Source organism: Apiospora kogelbergensis (genome assembly GCF_038363985.1).
Source record: "Apiospora kogelbergensis strain CBS 113332 chromosome Unknown utg000001l_segment0_segment0, whole genome shotgun sequence".
Taxonomy (NCBI): Eukaryota; Fungi; Ascomycota; class Sordariomycetes; order Amphisphaeriales; family Apiosporaceae; genus Apiospora; species Apiospora kogelbergensis.
Window position 1 is genome coordinate 4,675,408 of NW_027117418.1, and position 16,189 is coordinate 4,691,596.

Consider the following 16,189-nt stretch of genomic DNA (forward strand, 5'->3'; position numbering starts at 1 on the left):
CGGCGCTACTCCAACTCGCAAGCTCTGTCGGCTACCCGCGCCGCCCGTGTGCTTGACGATTGGCAGAGCTCATGGGATGAGATAGTTGGGGTTTGCGGGGACTCGGGGCTCCGAGAAGGCCGGATGGTGCATCGTGAGGAAACAGGATTTGATGTCTATGCACTCTGTACTCCCGACGAGAACGAGCAGTGTCCGGTGCTGGCACACGAGCAACACACCCCAAGACTTGAGACCGACTGCTTCCCCGGATTTGAGCTGCGAAGCACCCACAGACACCAGGCGAACCCCACCGGGGCAAGCACGATATGCAGCTTCGTACACGTACACGAGACATTGCTGCAAGACGACGAGCCTGTTGGATCCCAGCCCGGACTCCGCCTTCTCCATCTTCCCTGTCGTTGGCGCGCGCAACGCCCTACAAACATGCCTAGTCGTACAGTACATAGGATGCATGCTTGCAAAGGGAGAGGGATAGTGGCCATGGGCGAGATGGGCTAGGCGCGGAGCTACGGTTGCGCTGCATATCTTGGCGTCCAGACAATAGAACTTAAATAGAGGTGTTGAGGGCAAGTTGACAGCCAGTATTTGGAGTCGAGGCTAATGTCACCTTCCCCTTTTCCCAAACGCGAACCTTGGAGGGCCAAGACCTGGGGTAAGTATAGACTACCGAGAGTGTTTGTGTTTGCGTGTCTCGCATGCAATGCGGTGGCAGAAGACTGGCCAGCAACGGCTCTCGCCGATGGCGGTGGCAGTATTATTGGTACCACTCACCACTCACCACTGCTGACTGCTGACTGCTAGTGAGTGTCCATCTCCCCGCATTCGACTAGTGCCAGATCAATCAATTAGAGGGACCTTGGCCACTAGGCTATTCACTGGGGGTGTGACGTCGATACGCCCTCAGCGAGTCAGCAAGCAGCCCGTACCGCTACAAGTCTATTGCTTAGCCTGCACCCGCTAAAACAGGTCCCCTGGCACCTGCAACCTGGCACCTGCACCCTGGCCGGCACGAATGAGCCCAGCATCAGCCCATTGATGTGATTCACTGTAGCAGAGTGGCCTGCCGACCGGCCCTTCTGAAGAGCAAATCGAACGGCAGTGGGATGCATCACATAGTATTAGTAGTAATTGCACCCGACTCAGGTCGAGTCGAATGGCAATCAATCCTCTCACCTCTCTTCCCTTTCTCTCCGACTTCCTCTCACCACCCTCCACCCTCCGCCCTCCACCACCCTCCTTCATTCTGACATACTTGGCCACCTCCGTCCTCCACGCCCTCCATCTTAGCGTCCCTACCCCGCCTTCTCCCTGGCTGCACTTCGTCCGCCAAACACGCCAAACCATCGACACGCACCGCACCACCCACCACCGCTTGTTGGCCAGGACGAGGCGTGTTTGGCTTCCAGGAATCGTCCGAGGGGGGTCGACTGCTGAAAGTGTTGGGCGTTTTTGTCTCGCCTGACTTGCATCTCGGGTAGTAGTACAGCTGGCACCTACTACTACTGACAAAGTAGTCTCCCACTCCCCAGGAGGTGGGAGGGTCTCTTTACCGTCTTCTTAGGGTCTCCTTAGGGCCTCTTTGATTCGTCCAGGGCCCTTTGATCGACTTTGTACCGGCTACTTACTTCATCCTGCCTTCTGCCACCTGCACTGCACCTCTTAGTCAGGAGCTCGGACTCCCTGTTTCTCTCGACATATCCTCTGAAATACATATCAACTTAAGGGATTCCCTTCTTCGGCTTTCTCTCCCCCCATCACCTACTGCTCACCCAACTCTCTTCCATCTCTTGCCGGATTACCACCATCAACCCCGGACTCTTGTACAACTTTGCAAACCCATCACCCGTCTACTTCCAAACGTTGCGACTGCAATCCTGCCCGCCATGTCCCGCGACAGAGACAACAGCCCTCCCCATGAGGCCGTCCGTAACCGTCGACCATCTGTCACCTCGACAGCCTTTTCCAACCTTTTCCAACGCAGCGGCTCGATTTCGCAGCCAACCAACGGTGGCTCTGCTCCTATTGCCATAGGCAGAGACCAGAACCGGCGTCTGTCTGTCACCACAATCGGTCTCTCGGGTACCGGTCCTGCCCCGGCCACTACGCCCTTCGCAACCCTGCGGCGGGGCAGCATCTCCACCAATGGCTCCGACTCCATTGACGAGAACGCCGTTGAGGACGACGAGATGTCCCGTACCGCCCCCACCACGCCTTTCACTCGTCGCATGAGCTTTGGTGCACAAGCAATGCGTTCGATGCGTACGCCCGGTGGCACAAGCCCTGGCTCTAATGGTAGGCCCGACCTAGCGAGAAGTTCTTCTGGTGGCAATGCTCGCCCGTCTCTGTCTACTTCGGCCCCGATGTCGGCCGGTCGAAGGGGCAGTTCACAGGCAAGCTTTGTTCTACATACAAGAACCCCTTCTGACATGCTTTCTGCTACTCGTCCAGACCAAGGCTATAACTGGTCGGAGCAGCTTAGATCCCGTGCTGAAAGCAGCGTATCGGGCGCTCGCCCGTCCTTTGCATCTACCGGCAATGGCTCGCCCCCTCGCGGAGCCAACACTATCCATGACCGAGCCAAGTCCATTTCCGACTTGCCGGCTCCGCCCCAGCAAGCAGCCGCTGTGAAGCCCAAGCCTCCTCAGCGCAAGCCTGACGCTATGCAGGAGCGCATCCTCAAGGGCGACTTTTACATGGACTGATGGGCAATCGGTCTGGCGAGTCGGTATTGAATCGAACTCGCGTGAACTAAAAAAACAAAAACAAAGAAAAAATACAAGGAAAACAAACCCCCCAGTGGCTGAAATTGCCATCGACAGCCTGTACAACTCAAACCACCTCGTTGCGAAGGCATGGTACCATATCACAGTATTTGCCGCCGGCTGCAAGTCGTTGGTTCTTGCAAACCTACAAATGCCCTTGCCTTTGTTGTTTCTGTTTCACGCCCTTTTAACTGACGTCATTCGCTACAACAACGACACCCTGGCGTTGGATGATGGACGGTCTATGCAGGAACAAGATCAGCAAGTTTATTGCACTAGTCAAGAAAATCCTTGACAAAATGTAACCGCCTTAAATCGCCGCGTCTGTAAATGACACCGGTTTCTGAACGGTTATGGGGGGGGGCGTGTAAAGACGTTCGGTCGCGGTGGCATGCGTCGCACTCTGCTTTTACGCGCAGAAGGCGCCGAACAAGCAGAGTTGATTATTCGCAAAACAGTCATATTTATTGGCGTTATGCTCTGGGCTAAAAGACGGACCGAGTATGTTACAGCGAAGCTTTGTATGATATGGAAGACCGTTGATGTCAAAAGCTGCGGCACGGGTAATCGAGAGGCAGGGACATCACGCTGGCCTATGAATATAATCGAATGACCAAATCATGCGTGTTCAAAATCGGCCGAAAGTGATGTATGAAGAATGGGTGTTATTCATATGAGATAGATTGGCGAGGTTGATTTCCGTCAACTCCATGCTACAAGCCGATGTAATACCAAAAATCGATAGCCCCTCTTTCTCTATGCACGTCTTGGATAAGAACGCGCCCCATGAAGATTGCCCGGGGTACCTAGTCAGCAAAGTGGCAGATATCCCTACAAGAAAAGCCCGCGTTTAATTATTCCATCGCTCTAATCACATACGATTTGAGCCCATGGCAGTAAGTTTTGTTCGTACACTTCTTCCATCCCCCTGCTGCCAAGGATCGCCCATTATCACACGGGGGGTCCAGGGAGCAGGATTCCTGAGAGCACGCATGCTCCCACTGATTAGTTCGCTTGCCTGGTGATTATCTACCCAAAGTGAAAAGGCACCGCAGGACCACCGCCGTTGCCGGGCCCTGGTAAGCCCTCGGGTATCGACCCCATCAGAGAGTCCCATCGCAGATAGTCGTCTGGAGTGGAGCCCGTGACCAGGCCACCGAAGGTGAGGTCCATGGCCTGCTCGAAGCCGTCGCCCAGTGAGTTATAGTCAAAATCCGACGTCAGCGTGTTGTTGAGGTATGGCATAACGTTCTGCATGCCAAGAGCGAAGCTGGGGTCCTGCGACTGCGGTTCGGCGGTGTGACCCGGTGGTGGCACGCCGGCCGTCGTCGTCGTCGCCACAGTCGCCGGGTCGTACATGAAGGGTTGTTGCGGCCCGCTGGTGCCCGCGAGCCAAGGCGGCAGGGTCGCCGCTGCCGCCGCATTGGCTCCGGTGTTAGTGTTAGTGTTGTTGTTGTTGTTGTTGTTACTTCTCTGGTTGCCCGTGGCGATCTCAGAGAGTAGTTGGAGTGGTGTGTTGGCGGGGTTGTACTGGTTCGGTTGTTGCTGTGGAGTGGACTGTTGCGGCTGTTGAGCGTGTTGCTGTTGTTGGTTTGAATGTTGTGCTTGCTGCTGTTGCTGCTGCGGGAGAGACGTCGCCTTCTCGTTTGGCCTGTTATGACCTGTATCGGCTGCCTGCTGCTCCCGTTTGGACTGGTCGCCTTTAGTACCCTGCTTCTGGAACCAACTCCGGAGCATGACCAAAACGACGAGGAACTTGCCCGCGGGGCGGGACTTTTCATGTGTAGCCGTGTCGCGAAACTTATCAAGAAGCTTCTCGATATACTCTTCTACTTTCATGTTGTCCTTGTTGATGACCTTGCCAAGCTCCGAGTTAGGCGTGCTGGCGCTGAAGTACATCTTGATGAGAACAACCACCGCGTAGGCAACCCGTACAAAGTTGAAAACGGGAAGACACCGTATACTTTGCACATCCATGGAGAGGAAGGACTCAAAAATCCCGTCAATGGCCGTGAGACAAGATGAAAGCGCTCCGATATGAGCCGCCGTCAGAGTTTCGTTAAGGCCCGGTACGGGGTCCTGCAGAGAGTCGGAATTGAAGTTCTGCATCCCCTCGTTCGGTTTTTCCACGTAGAGAGCAATCTCGTGCATATATAGACTCAGCACGTGAAAACTTAGTGATAAAGAGGCTGCATGTGGTCAGTTTCATAGCATTAGATGCAAGTTCGGAGCATCCGACTTACGCTGCTTCGCTGACTGCGGGATATTCTCGCTGTACTTGGCCAAATCCCTTTCGAAGCCCCGTAAGGCGTACTGCACTTTGGGCTCCGCAACATTCACGATAGCATTAGGATCGTCCATGGAGAACTGAATACCGACCTCTTCGGCGAGACGATGCGTCCAGACAAGGTGGCAGAGATATTTGTCGCTTGGGGCTGCGTCAGGTGAGGACTCCAGGATGTCCATGCACTCCGTCATGAACGAGGTCCACCTGACCAGGTTTGGTCTGTGTAGAGCCATAGCTACATTGGAGGCCAGGAAGTAGCATGCCAGCCAGGCCCGTCGACATTCGATGGCCGAGGGGTCCGGAAGGGGTCCTTCCTCAGCGGATGGTTCTGCCATGTGTAAGGCACAAACCTCGATTTTGGGTTGTTGCGCCGTCTCCCTAAGCCGATGTCGATGGCCATCACCGCGCCGACGTGAACCATCTGATAGAATTTGAGCTCCTCGAAGTGTTCAGGGGGTAGTACCAGATAACAGAGACCTGCAGAGCCTGGACCATCTCCAAGCTCTTTTCGCCATTGATTATGACTTTTTCGGCAAAGATCTGGGTCATCTCCTTGACCAAGGGCCGTTGAACCGAGTACACCTCGGAAGAAGCAGCCGCCATGACGGACAAGAACAGGAGTGGCTTGGCCTTTCGCAAATCTGCAGCAGTCATCTCACGAGGGAAAACAACAGCAGGCAAGTGTGCTATCATGTGATCATTGTAGCGGGTGAAATAGGCGTTGGCCTGGTCCATTGTTAGAATACCGCGATCGACAACATCGGGATTGAAGTAGTCGTGCCTAGAGGACCGTCGGCCAAGGGGGCTTTGCGCGGTGTCGAGAGGATTGTCTCTTGGCTCGGTGAACTTGCGCTTTTGACCAGCCGCAGCTGGCGGAGAGAATATACTATCTTGTTTCTCTGTCGCATACTGCGGTGGCGGGTTCTGCGCAGGCGGTGGCCCCCATTGGCGCGGAGCAGCTTGATACTGGGCGCTGATGTATCCGTTCTGCTCCTCGGGCGATGGCTGATGAATAGGACCTCCGGAACCCCCGGGGCCTCCGCGAGTGGCCTGTAAGCTGGCCGTCAGAGCATCGATCTTCTTCTCGAGCTCCGCGACGCGGCTGTCTGTCTTCTTCTGGCGTTTGCGCGTGGGCTGCGTGACTACACAGTTGCGGCCGGCCTTGGCGCATCTCTTACAGGCCCCTTCGGGGTTCGCGGGATCGGGTTCGCATTTCACCTTCAACCCGCGACAGGCTTCGCATGCGCGAGGGCGCTTCGGGTCGTTGGGGTCGTTGGGGTCGTGGTGGTTCCCCCCACTCGGGTCGGTGCCAGGAGTCTCATGGTTCAGGGCCAGATGCGACGCCGTGGGTGTAAGCGGAGTGTGAGGTGCGCCGTAGGTCTGGGCGGAAGCTGGCCCTGCCGGAGACGGGCCTTCGGTCGGGGATTCGATGATGGAGGCTAAGTCGGCAGGTGGCTGCGATGGTTGGTATTGATGTTGCTGTAGGTGTTGGTGTTGGTGGTGAGCAGGTTGCAGAGGCGGGTGTTGTGGTTGCGGTTGCGGTTGTGCATCGGTCGGGTTAGTGACGACAATTGAGTCCTCGCGCAGTCGAGGATCAATTTGGTGCTCGTCCATGGCGGAGCAAATGGAGCTCAGTCTCCCGAAGCACTGGACTTGGACTGGACTACTGGACTGGGACTGGACTGGGCCGGGTGGTAACAATTTCCCCAGGTTTAGTGAGGATGGGCCGGTGAGAAGAGTGATGAATTCGCCGGTTGAACGGTGCTCAAAGAGTTCCGTCGCCGACGTCAGGACTCTGGACTCAGGACGAGAGAGGAGAGAGAGAGAGAGAGAGAGGGACTAGCAAGAGCTTTGGCCCCCTGGCCCCCTGCTGGCTGGCCTGTTACTTCGTGGACAACCCGCTACCTGCCAAAGCTAGGGTGCCATAGTCACAGTGTCCAGGCGGTTATTCCTCGGGACAGACGTCCAGATCCCCAGACCTCACCTCTCAACTCTCGTATTGTTGGCCGAGCATGCTGGCAAACCTTCCCAACATCAGACTGACTTTGCACTTTGGAATGCTCACAACTAACTCCCAACAGTGCCCTTTCGCGCCCTGATGCCTGTCGCTTCGTACCAGGAAACGTAGCAAAGTTATGGGACGATGCAAGAGGTTCCTGCGTGGCTTACTACGATACCCAAGACCTTCCTTTCGGCGCTGAGTAGGACTTGACATGCACTAACTAACACAGCGCCGCTCCAAACTGCACTCATGTTAAATTGTCGGCTTCCCGGATTGCATTGAGAGAACAAAGCTTGGTTCTTTTCACTTTCTCCAGATCGCTCATCCAACCTTGCAGACTTTTGGCTTGGACCCTTCCGCAAACCCGTCCTGTGGCCATGCCAACTCAAGCTGGCGCGTGGAAACAAGCATTGCTGCTATGGCCTGTCAAGTGCTGCTGTTACTCGATATACTATCCGCTCCGGGCATTTTACCTATGCGGCCGGCATGCGACGAGGGCCCCCGGAAAGATTGACCGGGCCTGCCGCCGCCGCCTCCTCCGGACTCGCAAGATCCGCAAGAGCAAGCCCATCATCCCTCAGCAGCACCCAGAGCAGGAACACCAGTGCCAGCAGAAGAATCCCGACGCACCGTCGCCTGCGTCTTTTCTGCGCCTGCCGCTGGAGCTCCGACTCAAGATCTACGACCTCGTACTCGGCGAGCCCTGCCTCGTTGAGCCGCATCTAGGGAAACCCCAGTGGCACCCCCGGCCCTGCAACTGGCAGCCCGGTCAGCGCATCCGGGGCGACGATGAAGAGCTGCAGGGCGACGAGCTGCGCACCGTCGTGGACGTGCGCGCCTACGGGTTGCTGTATTCCTGCAAGTATTACCGTCATCCTGATGGTAGCAGTGAGCGGCGTTCCCGACACAACGTGCCGTGGGGGTGGTGGTCGCCGCCTTGCTACTGCGCGCTGTTGCGCACCTGTCGCACGGTGTACGGCGACTTGCTGTACCGTCTGTACGGCGAGAACACCGTCTCGCTCGTCAGTGCCGAGATGGTGCGCTACTTCGGCCGGAACGCGAGCCCCGAGGGCCTGCAGCTCGTCCAAAACGTCCATACCAGCCTTGTCGTAACTTGGCGAGGGTGGGAATCGCGGAAAGAACAGGAGCCGTTCGAGCAGGCCGTGCAGAGTCTTCAAAGGCTGTTTCCGACATTGAAGCAGCTGGACCTCAACGTGACTATCGTCGGGGCCCAGCCGATGAAGCCAGAAGAGTTCTGGAAATGGTTGCGTAAGAATGTGTTGGAGCGCCACCTGACCAATCTTGATAATTTTACGCTCAGGGTCTCGACCTACGACTACCAAAAGCCTCACGGATGCGTGCGGAATCACCGGGTTCAGTATGATCAACTAGTCTCGTGGGACGAAAATGATTATCAGGCTCTGAAGGCGACGGTTTGCAAATCATCGCGCGAGGACCAATCCTATTCTGTCCAGTAACCTTGGGTAGAATTCTAGTCTATAGGGGTTGGTTGTACCATGTTGTAAAGCAATGCGCCGAACTCCAAGGCTCAATGGACATGAGAGTCCCGAAAGTGGTTTTAATCGTACAAGATTGACAAGAGCCATAGTCTCCTCAAGTATCAGCTGATTCCGAATATGGTTTTGATCCACTGCAATCTCCAGGCCTTGGCTTGGACCGAGATGGGCTCCGCGGGTAATATGGCATCGAAGCCGTGAGGCACCCCCTGAAATACTCTGCATGTGAAGTCCGGCCGTCCGGCTTTTCCCATGAAGCAGACTACCTCATCAAGTAACGGGTCCATATCGCCGACATAGGCGGCGGTTGGGGAAGCATGGCGACGTCACTCTTTCTTGCTTCGGCTGGGGACACGAACTCGGAAAACTCGACTTGTTTTCCTTGTATCACGGACTGCCACGCGAAGGCGCACGCCTCCCTGTTGAAGAACGGCCCGTCCTTGCTGAGACGCCGCATAGAATCTGTGTCGCATCTCCAGTCCAGCATCGGAGCTTCCAGAAACAAACCGCACAAATTAGGCAGGCCGGATCTCGTCCTTTGCTCGTGGATCAAGGTCAGGGCCGCACCGGCAGCAAGTGCACCGCCCGCTGACGCCCCATACAAGAGCAGCCGGTCGTGGTCGAACTCGATGTTCCCCCAGCACCATACCAGGGCTTCGTAGCAGTCTCTGGCCAAGCCCACACCGTGATTCTCAGGAGCTCGTCCGTACTCGACGCTCACGGTGACGGCGCCCAGCGTCTCTGCCCATATGGGGCCGTTCACGTGAAGCCCCACGTAACGGTCGGACCCGGCCATGGCACCACCGTGGCAGAAGACTACGCAAGGTCTATTGGGGTTATTGTTACCAACGGGGTAAACAGCGGTGACTTTGATGATGCCATTCCTTGGTGCTGAGCGGGGAAACGAGGCCTCTTCGACTCGGATCCTGCCTTCACCCCGTGCCTTCATGAGGCATTCTCTGGCCTCCCGTGCCCCACGCTCCCGGGGCTGCCGAAGATGGAGTATGGCGTCAGTATACTCTCGTGGCCAGCAACCGCATCGTTCCTGCCTGTCGAACTCGTCCTGGAACGCCTTCAGCAGTTGCGGGCCCGGCATGTTTGTGTTTGTGTCTGTGCATGTGGTTGCGAGGATCGCTGGGGGACGTCGTGACGAAGGCCGGGGTGAGAAAGAGGCGAGTAAATCAATGGACTCGAGACGCGTGAAAATTCTGCGGAAGTGGCGTGAGTTTTTAAGGTTTTGGATATAATAGTAGGGCGAGTCGTGTAACGACGGGTGGCTCCTTGCGGTTTGGTCGCTCGGCGGCACGGCATCCAAAAAGAAATGACTAGCTTTGCGCGGCGGGACGTCATGTCGTGCGAACACGGGCCTTGTCAAGATGTCGTTGCTGGCGGCGGATATACACAGCTGCCCGTCTTCCTGCGCAACCACCACGCCCGGCAGACCCCTATAGGCGGCCATGACGGCTGGCTGCAGGCGATAGGGTGCAGCGAAACTCACCAGTTGGGCGCCACGACAGGAACGCATGGGAGCTCCCGTGTCCCCCGATGAACTACTGACGATCGGGAAAAAGCAAAACCGGCCAGGGACCTCGTGCAAAGTTGGAAAGCCCTCGGTCGCCATGTGTCCTGTCATTTCTCAGAAACACCGGGCATCCTCGTGAATCTCCCTATATGCAAGGGATGGTCATGTTCCTATTCTTAGCGTTGCAGCCCAGCTGTGGAGTCGTGGCACCCGTGACTAGTCCCTTCTCTATACTCGGCATGGCCTGTTTCTCACCAAGGCTCCCCCCCGGATTGCTCGGTAACCATCGATTGCAACTTGACGTGGAATTGTTTGTTTGGCAGGGGATCTGCCAACACGGTGTCGCACAGACGTCGAAGGATTCCTTTCCTGGCATGCCCGGCCACGTTGGATTGAAGGACGGAACAGGCCCGATATAAGGGAGAAGTCTGATATCATAGCTGTATGTATTTGCTTTCGGTGACATGTACCGACCTTTACAGCCTAAGTTCGGCAACAAGCACCAGCCACGAATCGGCATTTCTCATCCCCTTTTCCTTGGCAGTCGTGGCCAAATTGGGTCTATTTATACCGTTTCCCGCCTAATCCTCCCTTACCTTATTACACAACAAGCAAGCAAGTGCAAACCAGGCCACAAACAGATGGTGACTTTTATTGTATCAACTCTTTCGCCGTGACACTGTAGATTATTTCCCCAATACGCGCGCAACAAATCCATGAGCCAGATTCTCGATCCCGGGCAAGCCCCCTTTCCTCGATATTAACTAATTGCTTTACACTCTCGCTGTTTGTTTTTAAGACCATCGAGCGCAAAGTTGAATCTGACATTGTATACAATGGGCTTGGCTGAAGGATTCGATATGGTCTAAGAAGGAAGACAATGATGCCTCTGTCCTGGACTTCCAACTGGGAAGGTTTCACCGTGCAATGGAGTATTTGTATCAACGCTGGCTCCCTGTGTTCGTAGTACTGATATAATTAACGACTAAGGATCTTCCCATGAAGTATTATACTGTATCAAGCCACATGTTGAGTCACTAGCTGACTGGTAGTACGGTAGGCATATAGTCCTATCTATTTCTTGGCCTGCATAGGAGGGTGGTATTATGCTACTTTCCTCTGCAGGTTATGTAACGTCGACCTTTCTAATTTCCACTTACCTGCACTTCCAAGAGGAAAAGGCCAGGCCCGACATCTATACCAGATCACATGAGTTTGCCGTACTCGACTCATTACCGGGGTGAACCTCGAGATGTGCTCTCCCCAAAGCTCTGCCAACTGCAACTGCGGTCTGAAGGAAATGGGAAGAGGCCCCTTTCTTCCGCGCAATATGGTACAACAAAGCCCAATCTGCAGTAGGGGTCATATAAAGGTTGACGAGAAGCTCGAGCAAATTGCGGCTGTGCAGTGCCTTCGGGAGTCCTCTCGCGTAGATGTCGAGTTTTAACTTGTCCATAATTACTTCAGGAACTTCGTCGCCATGCATATAAATTTCCAATGCTAGGGGCAAGGGACTGCTGTACTAGGAGCGAAGCATACATCGGCAGACAAGTCTCTATTATCTTCTCTACACTGATGGAGCCCTCGAACAAAATCCCATCTTGTGTTCCCGTCCCGTGTTCTAACGTGGAGGGATTCTCAAGCCGTTACATGCCATGCAGATACACTACAAAATTATCAACTTCATTTGCAAAACAAGATTGTGTATGTTTGCTGCTCATAAAAACACCGCAGCCCGAGGTATCAACTGTCGCTATGCTAAATTCCATGAAGTCTATACGCCAAACAACGCCCGGGCATCAAATCATCGTTCGTATCTTGGCAGGGGTTCCCTCTCATGGTTGTTTCTGCCATGGGAGGAGTGGCCATTAGAAGGGCCCGCGATATTACCGAGGTCATGTGCACCATATAAACCCCCTTCATCAAAGTTGGGTGCTGAAGGTTCATGCTCGTGGCTTCTAGACGGGCCTGCAACGTCCACGGGCGGCGCCGAAGGCCCGCCGTTGGTGTACTCGTCTGGAACCTCTGGAGGAGCACTGGCCTCTTCCAACAGTCGGCGCCTCTCCATCTCCTGCTTGTCTTCTGTCGGATGGGAAGAAGCCGTTAACGATAAGTCTGTCAGGGCAGGCGCTGAAGGGCCCTCGTGGTTGTCGCCAGGTGCCATAGGTGGTGTACCGGTAGCAGACGACAATCGATTTCCTGGCACTAATGGTCGAGAAGGTCCGGCGGCAGACTCGGGCCCTGCAAGAGAGGGCTGACTGGGCAGCAGGCGCATTTCAGCTTGCCGTACGCGTTCCTTTTCAGTCAAGACAGTCTGATCGGGCATTTGTGGTGGCGCTATATAGGCCGGTGCTTGCGGTTCTTGCATGTCTTGCCGATGTGAGTCTTGCCGATGAAGGTCGTGGTATGTTGATTGGCGTGTGAGCGGAGATGGGAAGTAACTTTGTGTGTCCTCGAACGGGGATATGTACTCTCCAGTCTCGTCATAATACTCGTCGTCGGGGGCATTTTGCCAAGTGTAGTCGGGCTGGTCCGCCTCACTGGCAAAGCCGTGGTTAGAGGGGGACTCCAAGGCAAGACCAGATCGTACCACGGACTTGCCCCGTGTCCGGTTGCTATCGACGCTGCCCACCACGACTTCGATAGGAACGTAGATGACACCCTTCTCTCGACGGATATGGTCCGTATCGACAATGGTCCCATTCCAATTCGCAAGCCTGCTTATGCTGTTCTCGTGAGAACCAACCAGAGGGGAAGAAGGCCCGCCGGGTACAGATACAGAGCCCATACGCCCGGGTGGCTGTGAGCCGAGCTGAGTTTGGCCAGCTAGCCTTCCACCCAAGTCGATCACGACTTCCACGTAGTACTTGAAACTGATCAAACCACCTGGGACCCCTCTGATGCTTGGAAACACATCCTCGGGTACTCTCACGGATGTCGTAATATTGGCCGACAAACTAGTCGGGTCGATGATCAAAGGTGCAACGGACTGTGACAAGTCTTTCCGAAAGACGCTGCAAGACCCCGCGGATGACAGAGAGAGACCGCCTAGGCCTGTCTTGGATTTTGGGTAGTACTCCTCTCGCTCGAGACGCTTTGCATCCTCCTCGGATAACTCTTTGAACATGGATGCCGGAGGTGCGTAGTCGACGCGTCCCTGCCGGTAGAAGGTGACGATAATGCCGTGAAGGCTCTTTATGCGGCGGTTGTGATGGATCTTGATCCTGACAGGCAGCAGATCTCCAGGTAGACAGCCACCCTTGAGAAGCTCCACCGTAGCTGTAATCTCGCGACCTGCAACCTCTGCCACCGGCCCCGAATACTTGCTGCCGTTGATCGACCCGACGCTGACGTCGGTCCCTCTCATGTAATTGCTAGTGTTGCTGGCAGCGCTCTCCCCGCTGATCTCGCTCTGCATGTCACTTTGAATGGGACTGCGCGGTAAGCCTAGCCCATCATACAATGGACGGGCATTATCCTCCACTGCGACCGAGCCGTCATTCGAGTTTTCGTTGGCCCTTGTCGAGTCCATATCAGAAGCTGGCTCGGGGGTGTCCGTTGAAGCCGAGTCTCTTTGGTTTGCCCCAGTCGGCATAGAGTTGGTGGTTCGCTTTCGTTTCGCCCGTTTATGCATTGCTTGCATTGTCACGTTCCTCTCTCGCGGCGGCGATAGCAAGCCAATATCCACCTTTTCTATCAATGAGATTTTCCTCTCAACACTTGTTGTCGGGGCCATGGTGGTTGGTCGCGTCAAAGTAGCAGTGATCATATACGATATTGTGCCCCGTTCGAACTACCAACGATGAGCAAACGAGCCAGTGTCACGGAAAGTGCAGGTGAGGGACCTACGTCAATACTGCTTGGCAGTCCTTTGGAGGGAAAGATGAGGTCGAATTTGAATTCCCATTTCCTTGCCGCCAATCTGCCCTCGCCGCAAAGCACCTGCTCATCCTGGAAGAGAGAGGCCTGCCCATTGCCGTAGTATCGGAAAGTCTTATTCCCATCGTGGGGTATATGGGCAGGATTGATGGGAGCCAGCTGGGCGGCGGCCCCGGCATTTTTGAAGACGCGAACGAAACCGTGCAAGGCGACCGTGAGATGTGTGATGCGAACAGGTTTGATGACGGTCAGGACGATGGAGCCAGTGACATGGTCACCAGCCGAGTATTGACGATGCGGTTCGTCTGGTCGAACATGGAAGTCGGCAAGGTTGCGGGTTCGCGAGCGAAGAGGCAGGGTCCAGCGCGAGAAGAACGACGAGGCCTTTGTCGGCTGATCTTCAAGCGGCAGGTCGGCGGCAGTACGGTCGACGGTAGCACCCATCTATGCTGATTCTATTAGGCGGACAACGTTGTGCGTGCCACACATGACACCACACGAGGCCTGTCGTCGTCGTCGTCGCGGTCGTTCTAGGTGGAATCGTTGATACGCTGGGGGCGTTGTCGCGCGACCATTCCTGGAGGGGGCCACGCGTCTGACTTCGGGGATTGGCGATGGGCCGCCTTTGGGTGAGCGAACCCGACCGAAAGGGGGGGCTGCGCGCAGTCAAGGCAGCAGCGATGCCGACAGCGACAGCGACAGCGACAGCGACAGCGACAGCAAGACAACGGTCGGAAAGCTATGGTGCAAAAGACAAGACAATAGCCGGCGGGCAGCCAAATGCCGAGAATCAGTTGATTGATTCAATTATTCTTTGGATTAGTTCGGGTTCACAAGGGCTTGGGTGTTGCATGTGCCAAGCTGTAGAAGGGTCTTGGTAGGAGAGACTGGGCAGCGGGTGCCAAGAGATAGCCATCAGCTTGGGTATTAATAACTCGAGGGGTTTCTGGGTTCTCTGGAAGAGTCTGGGCAGAGTCTGGGCACACTCTGGGGGGGGCCTTCCTCGGTGGCACTGCGTCTTGACTTTTGAATCGTGGGGTCGAAAAGCGAGCACGCCTGGCGCCTTGTCACACGTCGTCTCGGGTACTTGGCTGGTACATATAGCCAAGCGGTCGGATCAACCTTACGAGGATCCGGAGATTCTGTCTGTTGTCTGCTGTCTGCTCTCACCCGTCTAATCCCGGCCTATTCCCAGCAGTGTCATGGCGAGAGTAGGAGAGGCGGGAATGAGAAAAAGCAAGATGATCGATCAATGCAGCCAGATCTATTTGATTCACTGGTTCGTCGTCGAGAATCTGTCATCGTATCGAGTCGCATCACAGCAATACTACATTAATCGGACGACTGGGTAGCGTGTACGGAGCACCCAGGTAGAAAAAAACCCCAAAAAGGCACTGGTAGCTGGGAGGTAGTACGATGGGCCCCGTCGTCGGGTCCAACTAGGACCGCCCAACGTCCCAACGCCCCCAATGCTTTTTTTTCGAGGGGTGATCCATGTCGCTCTGATAACCTGGATTGAGAAGGTGTCAAGGGGAGGAAGGCATCTTATCTGCCCGGCGGTTGTACGCTGAAATCCCTCGACCGTACGACTTTGGCTATGCGGCAATCGATGCTGGATTCGTATTCTCTGTTTATATACGTAAACATGAGCCGCAGACCTGTCTATGCATCGTTGATATGGGCATATGTGGACAGTTATTTGGACGAGGCAGATAATAGAGTGGGTTCCGCTAGGATAGATGAAACACAGCAGATTGAGGAGTGAGACGTGGGTGATAAGACCGAGCAATGGGACGTGTCGTTAAGAAACTGGGCAGCAGGCAGCAAGGGATGCTACATCGTTGCTATATTTCCACTTGCAAACAAACATGCTACACACGCCCAAAGGCTAGAGGTCTCTCACTATTGCCTGCCGCGAATCAGAGGTGCCGGCGTCAAGGCCGGAAGCAAGCGCCAATGCGGGATTATTAGATGTCTCAAGCTGCGTTTGGTTTCGCTGGATATAACAAACATGCCATGCCTCTTTTTACAGCCCTTAACCATGATTGATATGTGTTCAGTAAATGACCACATAGCCTGCGGCGAGCCTGTATGGGGATTGGCTTTTTACTTGTCCACCTACGTACGGCCTCTGTGGCTTCCGCTAGAGCGTGTAGCATCATATCCCTAAGTTTCGAGTTACACATTACCGGCATGATGGCGTCGGCCCCCTTGACCCTG

General features: G+C 55.1%; 6 protein-coding genes across 6 annotated transcripts; 2 read left to right on the forward strand and 4 right to left on the reverse strand.

The window, feature by feature from the left end:
- Positions 1 to 69: 69 nt before the first annotated feature.
- Positions 70 to 387, reverse strand: PG998_001480 (uncharacterized protein; the record flags this gene model as incomplete). The annotated part of the gene is made up of 1 exon (XM_066868298.1): positions 70 to 387. The coding sequence occupies one exon, from the start codon at positions 385 to 387 to the stop codon at positions 70 to 72; it is 318 nt and encodes a 105-aa protein (XP_066736713.1).
- A 1,496-nt stretch (positions 388 to 1,883) lies between these two features.
- On the forward strand, positions 1,884 to 2,702 carry PG998_001481 (uncharacterized protein; the record flags this gene model as incomplete). Its single annotated transcript, XM_066868299.1, has 1 exon — positions 1,884 to 2,702. One exon carries the CDS (start codon positions 1,884 to 1,886, stop codon positions 2,700 to 2,702), a length of 819 nt encoding a protein of 272 aa, XP_066736714.1.
- A 1,089-nt stretch (positions 2,703 to 3,791) lies between these two features.
- PG998_001482 (uncharacterized protein) lies at positions 3,792 to 6,663 on the reverse strand (the record flags this gene model as incomplete). Its single annotated transcript, XM_066868300.1, has 3 exons — positions 3,792 to 4,951; positions 5,006 to 5,427; positions 5,513 to 6,663. 3 exons carry the CDS (start codon positions 6,661 to 6,663, stop codon positions 3,792 to 3,794), a joined length of 2,733 nt encoding a protein of 910 aa, XP_066736715.1.
- Positions 6,664 to 7,428: 765 nt separating this feature from the next.
- PG998_001483 (uncharacterized protein) lies at positions 7,429 to 8,529 on the forward strand (the record flags this gene model as incomplete). The annotated part of the gene is made up of 1 exon (XM_066868301.1): positions 7,429 to 8,529. The coding sequence occupies one exon, from the start codon at positions 7,429 to 7,431 to the stop codon at positions 8,527 to 8,529; it is 1,101 nt and encodes a 366-aa protein (XP_066736716.1).
- Positions 8,530 to 8,830: 301 nt separating this feature from the next.
- PG998_001484 (uncharacterized protein) lies at positions 8,831 to 10,027 on the reverse strand (the record flags this gene model as incomplete). The annotated part of the gene is made up of 1 exon (XM_066868302.1): positions 8,831 to 10,027. The coding sequence occupies one exon, from the start codon at positions 10,025 to 10,027 to the stop codon at positions 8,831 to 8,833; it is 1,197 nt and encodes a 398-aa protein (XP_066736717.1).
- Positions 10,028 to 11,894: 1,867 nt separating this feature from the next.
- On the reverse strand, positions 11,895 to 14,413 carry PG998_001485 (uncharacterized protein; the record flags this gene model as incomplete). The annotated part of the gene is made up of 2 exons (XM_066868303.1): positions 11,895 to 13,883; positions 13,940 to 14,413. 2 exons carry the CDS (start codon positions 14,411 to 14,413, stop codon positions 11,895 to 11,897), a joined length of 2,463 nt encoding a protein of 820 aa, XP_066736718.1.
- Between the last annotated feature and the right edge of the window lie 1,776 nt (positions 14,414 to 16,189).